At 33.8% G+C, this 12,500-nt stretch overlaps 3 protein-coding genes across 5 annotated transcripts in view; 1 reads left to right on the forward strand and 2 right to left on the reverse strand.

Annotated features, from left to right (window-relative positions):
• The window catches only part of trsn (translin), a 223,885-nt gene that overhangs the window by 94,250 nt on the left and 117,135 nt on the right, over window positions 1-12,500 (forward strand). The window lies entirely within an intron of this gene.
• LOC137629617 (uncharacterized) overlaps window positions 1-12,500 on the reverse strand; it is a 139,279-nt gene that overhangs the window by 78,845 nt on the left and 47,934 nt on the right. The window lies entirely within an intron of this gene.
• Window positions 4,864-5,580, reverse strand: LOC137629295 (G protein-regulated inducer of neurite outgrowth 1-like). The gene has a single exon (XM_068360554.1). It carries the CDS (start codon window positions 5,578-5,580, stop codon window positions 4,864-4,866), a length of 717 nt encoding a protein of 238 aa, XP_068216655.1.

Consider the following 12,500-nt stretch of genomic DNA (forward strand, 5'->3'; position numbering starts at 1 on the left):
GTATGTATGTATGTGTGTATGTATATGCATGTGTGTTTATGTACGTATAAGCATATATATTGTCTTTACCTTTCAGATAGAATTTGGGTAAAATAGGTAATTTAAATACTTAGCTTTCACTGAAACGATCTAAAAATAATTTCTTTAGTAACTATAAACACTTAATTGCAGTTCCCATATCATAAATACGCAATAGCTAAGTAGGATATAAGCGTTATTAGTTTATATAGGACATATCTGTTTTGACGCGGTTACTGTTTTTAGAATGATATATTATTAATTTACTCTCATCATTTATTTATTTCCTTTCCTCACTGGGCTATTTTTCCCTGTTGGAGCCCTTGGGCTTATAGTATCTTGCTTTTCCAACTAGGGTTGTTGCTTGGCTAGTAATAATGATAATAATCCGTATTCTTATCAAACACCCCTAGATCATACGACGGAAGGAAATCATTCTGGTATAAGCCAAGTGCAACAATTCTTCACCGGAAAAAAAGATGTAATGGGAAATTAACTAAAGAAAATCTGGATGCTCCTAAATATGAGTATATACTATTCGGACACGCACAGAGGTTCATTCGGCCAAATCCAATGGCATGCTTAGCTGCTTTTTAACAACCGACCATGGCCTTAGTAGAATGCTTGTGGGATCATCGGTACACTCCTCGTCTCTCTCTCTCTCTCTCTCTCTCTCTCTCTCTCTCTCCTCTCTCTCTCTCTCTCTCTCTCTCTCTGTGTTCGATGAATTTAGCAGAAACATGTGGAATTCATCATGGCGATTATAATAACACGTTATCATCCTATACAGATGGAATCTTTTAGAAAAGGCAATTTTAATTTGCTTCGCAAATATCAATTGTTAAAGCTTCATACCTATGTCGTCCTTAATTATCACGAATTATAAAACTAGATATAATGAAGAGAAAATGAATAAACCGTATCGTTAAAGAACTTTTATCTTTCATCAGCAACAGGCGGAAACAATAAATTATTTGAAGAACAAGGACATTCCTCCCTGAGACAATGAAAAGAGAACGGGGATCCGTGCATTCAGAAACATGTAGTAAGGTCACAAAGAAGGTAGAGGTAAGAAGTGAAAAATAATAAGGTGCTTGAAAACAGAAAGCGGAAGAAAAACAACGATACATGAAAATATAAAAACTTACTACAAATAAGTGAAGATATGCACAGGTGAAAATGGCATACGAACAAAGAAAGACGCGAATCCAAGATGATATATAAAACATCTGCTGTAGTAGAGCAGCAGAATGTTCTGTAGCAATGACTGACAGCTCAACGAATCGCGAAACCAAAAGAACCTTATGTAAAATTGTTTAGGCATGAAAGAGTCGTAAACACGGAATTAGCGGCAAGCTGGCGTGTTTATAGAACTCTTGCTAAAGCTCTATCGTGCGCCTACTTACCACGGGGTATCACGTCACGTGTTGTAGATTATTCAGGTAGGTAGGTGGAGGTGAGGGGTATGCGTGGCTGAAAGGGGAGCGGGGTGGAGATGAAAGAGGATAAACAAAGAGGAGAAAGGCGATGCAACAATTATGGCACTTATTGTTTGCGAGAGAAAAAAAAAACATTGCTGAAAGAGGTATTTAATCCTGCAGCCTTTTATGTTTGCACTCTTTAGAACACAATAGTGCGAGGAAAAAATACGAAATTGCTGACAATGATGTGGAAGGTTTGAGAATTAGCTGTAGTGGGTCGAGAGAACTTTGGGAATAATATCCTGTTCTCTCTCTATGGACTTCTTCATTCGCGCGGACGCACACACCACGACACACACACACACACATATATATGTATATATATATATATATATATATATATATATATATATATATATATATATATATATATATATATATATATATGTATGTATGTATGTATGTATGTATGTACGTACGTATTACATAGAGAGAGAGAGAGAGAGAGGAGAGAGAGAGAGAGAGAGAGAGAGAGAGAGAGAGAGAGAGGAGAGAGAGAATAAAGTCGTATGGCTCAGCCTTCCTCGTACATGATTCCAGTTAACATTTGAGGTTTCCATCATTTGGAGATAATTTACCACATTACAGAACGGTAGATATCTGGATCAACGGCTGACGGACGTCATTTGGGAATTAAAATGTCATGTTGTAATGAGACACATATACGGTGCTTTAACTAATGAGAGTAGAAATCTGAATATTAACAGTAATTATTATTAATGTTGGACCACTATCGGTTATGTTGTGATTAGACTATCTGTCATGTTGCAGCTAAACTGACGGCGTTAACTGGAGCTAAAATGTTGCGCTAAGCATTTGCCATCTTTCTGTAGCCTATAATGTCCTATGGTTGTTTTAGATATGCGGCAAATTTAAATGAAAGCAAAAGAACTCCGAAGAAGATTACGAGCCAGCGCACTCGGTATAGATGGAACTTTTTTTTTTCATGCGGCGAATTGGCCAACGAATAATAAAAGTAAACAAACATTAAAATTGGTTAACATTTCTCGTCATAGAAGTTTATAGTCACCCATTTATGAAATATCATCAAGTTCGTAAATGTCTCATATCTTTTCTTAAGTTCTCTATATCCTCGGCGAAACGACCTCACCCCAGCAGATCATTCGAAGTAGGAAGAATATCCTCGGCGAAACGACCTCACCCCAATAGGAGATCATTCGAAGTAGGAAGAATAGTAGGAAACCTCCGTGTTACCTCGTCCACTATTTCCGTCACAAATTTACCTTGAATGTCAGAAGGCTCCCAATATTCCTTATTGAATGCATAACCTCTGCCTGTTGGGGATTTCATCACTTAGTGAAAGATGCCCACGCGTGTTTTTAATTCACTTTCATGAACTCTAGGAAGGAATATGATACCCATCTATGAGCTGTTTAGATTCAAAGTTTTTTATTGAATACAGATTGATAGAGTGCGCATGTTCGTTAGGAAATCTAATAAAAATTAATTTAATTGGTTATTGAGAGAGAGAGAGAGAGAGAGAGAGAGAGAGAGAGAGAGAGAGAGAGAGAGAGAGAGAGAGAGAGAGAGAGAGAGAGATTATATATATAATACTGGATTTGTTTTCAAGTAAACATGTACTATAGTCAATTTCTTTTAGCGATGCAGATTTGCACCGATTCGCAGCGGTGCCCTTTTAGCTCGGAAAAGTTTCCTTATCGCTGATTGGTTGGACGAGATAATTCTAACCAATCAGCGATCAGGAAACTTTTCTGAGCTAAAAGGGCACCGCTGCGAGTCGGTGCAAATCTGCCTCGATAAAAGAAATGGGCTATAATTAACCAAGATGGTTACGACTTTGAAAATATGAAATATTAAAATTATTTTTCCATTTATCAAAGCTAAGATGAATTAAATAAAATTTAAATATTCTTGAATTCGTGTTGTTGTTTTTTGCGATTGAGCAAGATGAATATAACGAAAAAAAAAAAAATTCATATCTAATTTTTTTTTTACTAATGTACAAAGAAGCTCAAATAAAGTTAACCAAGAAAAAGCCATGAATTTTCTAATAGAGCAACGAACCCTGAATAATATTTTTTTTTCAAAATAGAAAAACTCACTTTCTCCTCCTGATCTCTCTTACAATATTGTAAATCGCATTCTGTCATCGCATCCATATTCACTGCAGAAAATTCCCTGTATAATTTCAGCATTTGGTGGCTATAGCTTTATCAAAAACATTCGAACACAGATAGTAATGATTGATATCAATTAAGTTCAATGGCATCAATAACGCTTGTCATTTCAGTCAAATTTATTTGTTTCATTGTTTTCCTTGATGTTATTCAAATAAATTGATAGAATACACATAAAGGTTATTCAAATTTACCTACAATAACCGCTCCGATTTCAGCGTTAACAAGGTTTCAATACAGACAGTTGCTCTGATGATTGATATCAGATAGTTGATATCCTCGTCACTATTGATGGTTATCAAACAATTGATATCGTTCAAACTGTGTTATATTAATCATAACCGGATTTAAACTCGCTTCTAATAGTATTCCCATTGCTTTCATTTGAAATTGGGTCATATTCTGGTAAGCGGTATCAGTTGCAATTACTGTAGTTAAAAGCCCTATTCATGAAATTCTGCATACGAGGATAATCACATCATAGATCATTAACAGGGTTTCAAAGCAAAAGCCAAAACACACAAGTAATTTCTGATGTCCTTTAGGGTAGTATTCGTTGCCCTTTACATTTCGTATTACTGTGTATAAGCTTGGTATGGGTAGATCTTGAAGACCACTTTGCTGCTTGTGCAGATGTTAATCTCTTTACATCGATCTTCTCTCTGGAATTTATTGTGCAAGTTATGGGGAAAGAAGTTAAATTAAAACTTAAAATATGATTGCGGTCTTGTACATTCAATCATCCGCCCTATTCATTCCTTGACAATATTTCTTGTAACTAAATACAATTCTTGATTGCTAATTTACTTTTGAGGAACGCATCCGGGCTAAATTTTCTTAAATTGCAGTAAACATCGACATAGAAAAACTTGAGCATATCTGGAGACCTGTCTATCCTGAGGAAATATTTTAATTATTTTCTGTTGCCATATTTTGTATATTGATTTTTCAGCAACTGACTCATCTTGAATTGTTAGACGAAATAAGATTCGATGTCTGAAGCATTTTTTTTTTACACTGATCTTGATGTTAATCTCTGACAACTCGTTATATTAGATCACTGTGATTGCCGTATAAGATTTTTCCCAATTCTAACCAATCTTTGCACCCGGATGTCTTCTTACGTTGTACTACATCTTTAATGTATTCTAACAATATTGCCTTTTCTTACACCAGGCTTCATACCTGAGAATATTTTAGAAGTTTCATACCAGCTGTGACGAAATTGTGGAATGGGTTTTTGTAATTATATAACTGAATTGCTTAAACTTCATAGGTTCAAACTTGCGTAACTTCATAGGTTCAAACTTGTGTAACTTCATAGGTTTAAATTTGTGAAACTTCATATGTTCAAACTTGCGTAACTTCATAGGTTCAAATTTGTGAAACTTCATAGGCTCAAATTTGTGAAACTTCATAGGTTCAAGCTTGTGAAACTTCATAGCTTCAAATTTGTGTAACTTCGTAGGTTCAAATTTGTGAAACTTCACAGGTTCAAACTTGTGTAACTTCATAGGTTTAAATTTGTGAAACTGCATAGGTTCAAGCTTGTGTAACTTCGTAGGTTCAAATTTGTGAAACTTCATAGGTTCAAACTTGTGTAACTTCATAGGTTCAAGCTTGTGTAACTTCATAGGTTCAAACTTGTGTAACTTCATAGGTTTAAATTTGTGAAACTTCATAGGTTCAAACTTGTGTAACTTCATAGGTTCAAGCTTGTGTAACTTCATAGGTTCAAGCTTGTGTAACTTCATAGATTCAAACTTCTGTAACTTCATAGGTTTAAATTTGTGAAACTTCATAGGTTCAAGCTTGTGTAACTTCATAGGTTCAAGATTGTGTAACTTCATAAGTTCAAATTTGTGAAACCTCATAGGTTTAAATTTCTGAAACTTCATAGGTTCAAACCTTTGTAACTTCATGAGTTTAAACGGGTGTAAAGGGTTTTCGGTTGAGGGGGCCGAAATAAGCCTTATATCATAAATTATCTGTTATATATCTTTATTATCTGATAAATTATTTCACTTCACTATTTATTTATTGTATATTTTGTTCTATCATTCTCCTTTTTTTCTCCTGGCAGAACTGTTTACTTTATTGGAATTCTTTGTCCTTCTGCTTTTCGAAGTAGGGTTGTAGCTTGGTTTTTAAATTTATATATATATATATATATATATATATATATATATATATATATATATATACACAGTATATATATATATATATATATATATATATATATATATATATATATATATATATATATATATATATATATATGTGTGTGTGTGTTTGTGTGTGTGTGTGTGAAGGAAGACAGAGATTCTAATTTATTTCCAGGCTTATCTGCTTAAAGCACTAGAGCAAGTTGTAGAAGTCAATATTTGGATCATTAAAATTCAGGAGGTAAGAGCACTAAGTACGAAGCATGTCAAGTAACACAAACACGTTCATGGATAGGACGATAATAAGCAATCAAGCCAGAATGTGCATTGTTTTGAGCGTGCATATATATATATATATATATATATATATATATATATATATATATATATATATATTATATATATATATATGTATATATATATATATATGTATATATATATATATATATATATATATATATATATATATATACATGTAATATATATTTCTTAACACATATACACCGTAATAAATATTTGCAAATCAGACGTATTTCTTGAAATTCATTTTATTTCTATATATTCTAATTGATAACTAGAAATATGTCCAGTTTAAAACTTGAAATTCATTTCATTCCTCTACACTCAAATTATTAAAAGATGAAATATGGTCAGTTTACTAGATCACTCCCCTTTAAAAATGATATAATTTCTAGACTGTTCATAATATGAATTCTAACCCTAAATAAAACCAAAGTATGTTCACCAAATCCACCTCACCTGCTCGCTTCTAGCTATGAACTCGACTGAACTCTTATTCCGTCACCTTTCACTCTCCTCTCCAAAGGTTCTCGGTTGCAGTCTAGTGCAACTTTGCTTTCAATTCGCCGTTTTATGTTTCACGAAACCCAGATAGGTCTCTTGTCCCCATTGCTAGCTTAAACCGGTATTATGCAAGCACGGACTCTTGCTCTTATTGCAACCGCCGCCGTGTCGCGTCTTGACCCGCATCTAGTTCTTCAACTCCTTTTGAGCTCGTCTGTTGCAGATCAAGACGATGAAAGCTCAATTTCATGTATTTGAAGAAATTCCCCGACAAATATCCTAACCCGCTTGTTTCTAAGTCTGGTCATATGCGGTTCTGAACGCAATTGGATGCGAAGGCCTTAGCTTTTGTGACGTGAATTTAAAGGACAGTGTAATAACCTTGAAACAGATTGGTTCTACTTTAATATTTGTTTCTCTAATTACACATGAGGATTATCTCCATTCCATGTTCTACGTTGATTCTCCAAGTCTCTTTAATTAAACTCGTGATGCAGATCAAAACTTTCAAATTTTATAAAGAAAATATTATAATAGAAACAAAACTGTTGTAATACTTATTTAAACGTAAACCCATTAGTGATCAGCATAGTGAATGACTATCCATTTTCAGCTCTAAAATAAGCCCAAAAGTAACTTCATTTTTCTCTCATCGTATTAAGCTACACAATTTAAATAACCAGTTGTATATCGCCAACAAAATATTGAAATAAAATCCAACTAGATTAACAATTCAAAAGGCGCACACAAGGAAGGTCAAGCGACCATTAGGAAGGAGACACAAGCGAAAGGATGCGGCCATCGAGCAGCGCAGGACCCTAGGTGGCCGTGGCAGGACGCTCCTATCTTCAGAACGTCGCACCCTCCTACGAGCTTGGGCTTGGCGCTACCGGGGGGGGGGGGGGGGGGGGGGGGGGGGGGGGGGGTTTCAAAACCTTTATTATAACAAAACAATTCACACCTCTTTCGAAATGATGCTTTGAAACAATTGGTTAAGCAGATTATCAGGGTACTAAATTGTACGATGTGCCTTGTCTACAGATGATTTATTCCGAACAAGACACGCTTTCCTCTGCTATTGTTAATGTATTCTGGGTTTGCCCACCGTAATTGTGTCAGTTGTAAACAACCGATTGTACTCAGACTGCGTCTCCATTCAAGCTTAACCGAAGTTATGGTATCAGTTACGTTTTAGGTCTACTGTTTTTTTAAGAAAATATCAAAGCGTAATATGTTTATCTAGATAAATTCGCTCCATTCATATAATTCTCTCTCTCTCTCTCTCTCTCTCTCTCTCTCTCTCTCTCTCTCTCTCTCTCTCTCTCTCTCTCTCTGTATATATATATGTATATATATGTATATATATATATATATATATATATATATATATATATATATATATATATATATATATATATATATATATATATATATATCTCCACTAGTTAACAATAATTCTTAAGAGGAAGATAATGTAGAAGTAAATATTATCTGATAACCAAAACATAATGATATCGGTGAAAACAGTTTTAAAAGTATTAAAGATATGTTTTCATCATAAACTAGGAGTAGGCTTATATAGGATTTATGATTCAACAAAAAAAAAGAGGAACCACTCTGAAAGATAAATAATTCGGTGATTAAAAATCGAATAAAATTGCTTATATATTGATATGTCATTTCTCAAGCTTTGATAGTTTAAGAAATAATATATTATAATAATTAATGAGGTCAAACTTACAGCTAATGCGTTTTTGACAGGATGTTACTGTATCATTGACCTTAAAGTCAGAAGGAAATCATTCACAAAGATCTCTATCTATCGGGGATATAGTTAACCACATTAAATCAAACAAAACGTAACTATTTAGAGCAAATTATCATTTTGCGTATTTCCGTTCATGATACCAGCGACCTAAAACTATGTCCAAATTGTCTTTATATTTACAATGCTTTATGTTGGGTACAGTCAGAGAAAATCTTACAGAAATTCACATATGGAACAAGTTTTTCGTATAACTACATATCTGCGTGCAAAGGATTAAAAAAGTTTAAAGTTCGCGCATGAATGGCCAAGGCAAGGGACAGTGACATTGCCCTAGCAAGCAGGACAGTACCCTAGAGACTGACCGTATATAATATGATCAGCGCCCAAGACTCCTCTCCACCCAAGCTAGGACCAGGGAGGGCCAGACAGTGGCTGCTGATTAGTCTGCAGATACACCTATAGTCTCCCCCAAACCCTCCAACCTTAGCTCACAAGGCTGGTAAGGTTGCAGACACGAATGACACTAACAAGTCTGATCGGAACTCGAACCCCGATTGGTAAAGACTAGGCAGAGACGTTACCAATCAGGCCACAAAAACCGTAACGTCTATACACTAAAACAGGGTTCCATAGACACCAATGTGCATTGCCTTATTGGTCAATGTATGTTAATCGTATTAGAATCGTCATACCAGACAGGAGATTCACCACTATGTAGCTTATTCTTCCTTCCAGTATTATCTGGTTTACTTTATTCATACGCAGGCGTCACAACAGCAGAGGTCATGAACTTTTTCTTTATATATAAGGTGATGAAAGTATATTGTGAAACTGTTTTCTTAGACATCCTTTAAATGACACTGGAATCATAAAAGCAGTGATTTAATAGCAGTTAAACTATCATTCATTAAATAATTATTATGTGTTTCTTTTATAGTTTACACAACGCATATGGAAAAAAATGTTTATATGTATATATACAGCATATATATGTATGAGTACATATGTTTGGTTTAAATTTTTATACATATGTATGAAAGTGTGTGCATGTATATGTATGTACATGTTTGCGTGTGTTTATAATTACGGCCAAAACAACTTCAGAACAGAAGTACTCGACACTAAGGTTTCACTTCTTCCGTACCTATATACTATATCAATGAGTAATGTTGAATAATAATTAATAAACAACATTACAGGAAAATGATCAATGTCGTAAATGTTAATGTAAATATAAATTTTAAAGCATACATTGTAAGTGTAGGATATTAGGGCAATAAACATTACAGTGTAAGTTTAGTATCCCACATACATCTAGCCAAGAGACTGATGAAAAGTAAACTAATTTTATCATTAAACCGATACTGCTAAATATGTTCTTGTAAGATGATAACATTAACGCAAGGGACAAAGTGAGACATAAATAGCATTACCATTAAAAGCAATGAAATAACTACACTAGATTCAAGCCATAGCCTCTGTACCATGGTCTTCCACTGTCTTGGGGGTAGAGTTCTGTTGCTTGAGGGTACACTCGGGCACACTATTCTATCTTATTTCTCTTCGTCTTTTTTTTTTCTTTTTTTTTGTAAGTTTTTATAGTCTATATAGGGAACATTTATTTTAATGTTGGCACTGTTCTTAAAATATTTTAATTGTTAATTACTTTTCTTGTAGCTTCTTTATTTCCTTTCATCACCGGGCGATTTTCCCCGTTGGAGCCCTCAAGCTTGTAGCATTCTGCTTTTCCAACTAGGGTTGTAGCTTAGCAGATGATAATAATAATAATAATAATAATAATAATAATAATAATAATAATAATAATAGCGAAATAAATGCCAAGACTTTTGACAGTACAGGAAATTATTAAGATCAAATAAGTTCTACCTGTTTTGCCCTGGGGAATCGGAGTTATCACCTACTGACTGAGACTAAGTGCTCCCATGCTGAGAACAATGTTTATAAACCAGTAGGCCTACTAAATACTTGCCTCCGGTAATCCGTAGACCTAAAGCGACCCTGCTTCGTGCACTTGTTTTCTTATACAGCGTCTAACTTCTTTAGCGTTTTTATCTTCATTAAAATAAAATTAAATCCTTTACACTACACCAGCTGTAAAGCATCTAGCTCTTCGCCGTAGTATCTTGTTTAGATTAGTTTATAAAGTCAATAATATACTTGTTAACTTTATTATTATTATTATTATTATTATTATTATTATTATTATTAGCTAAGCTACAACCTTAAATGGAAAAAAGAGGATGCCATAAGCCCAAAGGCTTCAACAGGAAAAAAATAGCTCAGTGAGGAAAGGAAACAAGTAAATAAATAATTCTTCCATTTTACCATGTTATTGATTTTGATATATATAATTTCATAATTTCTCACAAATGGTTTATTCGTTATTTCTATACTTCCTTTGTGCACTGGGCTGCTTTCCACGTTGGAGCCCTTGGCCTTGTAGCATCCTGCTTTTCCAACTAAGGTCGCTAACTAGTAATAATTATAATAACGTTAATGATGATAATACGCAATTAGGAAAACTTTAGATCAAAATCATTAACCATACAGTTAAACGCCCACAGCATTACAGTGCGAGTTTCAAACTCCCTTTGAAGATCTAATTATTACTTTGATTCCTTTGAACTTTTCGATCTGTAATATCACAGCCTTGGACATGACGCAGATAATGGAACAAGTAAAAGTACTGAGAAAATCACTACCAGATAAAATTAATTTAAATGATAGCTAGTTAAATGAAGTGATAATTGCCGCATCAAAACCAAATTAATACATACTAATGTCAAAATTCAAGGAGAGAAATTAATCTCTTAAAGGAAATGCCTAACGGCTTAGTCTACTGGGCAAGCCTTGTGTCCCGACTTCTGAGAGGATTTCTTGAAGCTGTAAGCAAGTCTATGCGGACAGACAACAACGAGTCCTCCAGAGACATCGGTCGAACAATAAACCTTACAATTTCGCTAATGACAATTTCTCCTGAGGTCATTGTTCACAAGAAAGGAATTAGCATCAGGCAAAAGGTGTCACATGCTGATTAGTGAATGGCTTCTCTCGTTGTGTTCATTTTTTTTTTTCACTTTAATCGAATGAATTAAATAGGGGACGTTCATTTCCTCTTTATTCCTGATTTTTCTTTTTTTCCATTTTCATAATACTGTGCGAATTTACATCCGAATATCTTATTTTATAATGAAAATACGGTACTTAAAAGACGCTAAGAATGATGAAAAAGTAGTAGTAGTAATTTATTGATTTTAATAATTTTGTTTATGATCATAATTTTTATAATGGTATCTGAAAAGGCACATAATATGCCTCATCTTTCGTTATATTTTACCATTTTCCTTAGTATTTTCAGAATGCATCTAGAGTAAAAGACATGCCAGTATAGTTAATGAGGTATTAATGAAGTTTGGAAGTCCTTTTTTATAAAGTACATTCCTTTTTGAGCTAAATCATTTTCTTCTACCAGAATGCAAAGGTACTGAAATCCATTTAACGTTAATTAATAGCGATCATTAAAACCTTTTTTAAGAAGTACATTCCTATTTGAGCTAAATCATTTTCTTCTACCAGAATGCAAAGGTACTGAAATCCATTTAACGTTAATTAATAGCGATCATTAAAACCTTTTTTAAGAAGTACATTCCTATTTGAGCTAAATCATTTTCTTCTACCAGAATGCAAAGGTACTGAAATCCATTTAACGTTAATTAATAGCGATCATTAAAACCTTTTTTAAGAAGTACATTCCTATTTGAGCTAAATCATTTTCTTCTACCAGAATGCAAAGGTACTGAAATCCATTTAACGTTAATTAATAGCGATCATTAAAACCTTTTTTAAGAAGTACATTCCTATTTGAGCTAAATAATTTTCTTCTACCAGAATACAAAGGTACTGAAATCCATTTAACTTTAATTAATAGCGATAATTAAAAAGAGCAAGGAAGTGCATTATTGGAAATATTCACTTACTGTAAAATTCAGGCTCTCTCATTTTGAGTGCAGTTATTGTTATCTGTCACGGAACCACACGATGACATTCAGTTCCAAATGACGAGAATGTGTGCTCGTAGTAATTA

Source organism: Palaemon carinicauda, chromosome 37 (genome assembly GCF_036898095.1).
Source record: "Palaemon carinicauda isolate YSFRI2023 chromosome 37, ASM3689809v2, whole genome shotgun sequence".
In the NCBI taxonomy this organism is placed as follows: domain Eukaryota; kingdom Metazoa; phylum Arthropoda; class Malacostraca; order Decapoda; family Palaemonidae; genus Palaemon; species Palaemon carinicauda.

Excerpts from the sequence above, each read along its gene's own strand:
- LOC137629295 (XM_068360554.1), bottom strand. The coding sequence starts at position 5,580 with ATGAAGTTACAAAGGTTTGAACCTATGAAGTTTCAGAAATTTAAACCT.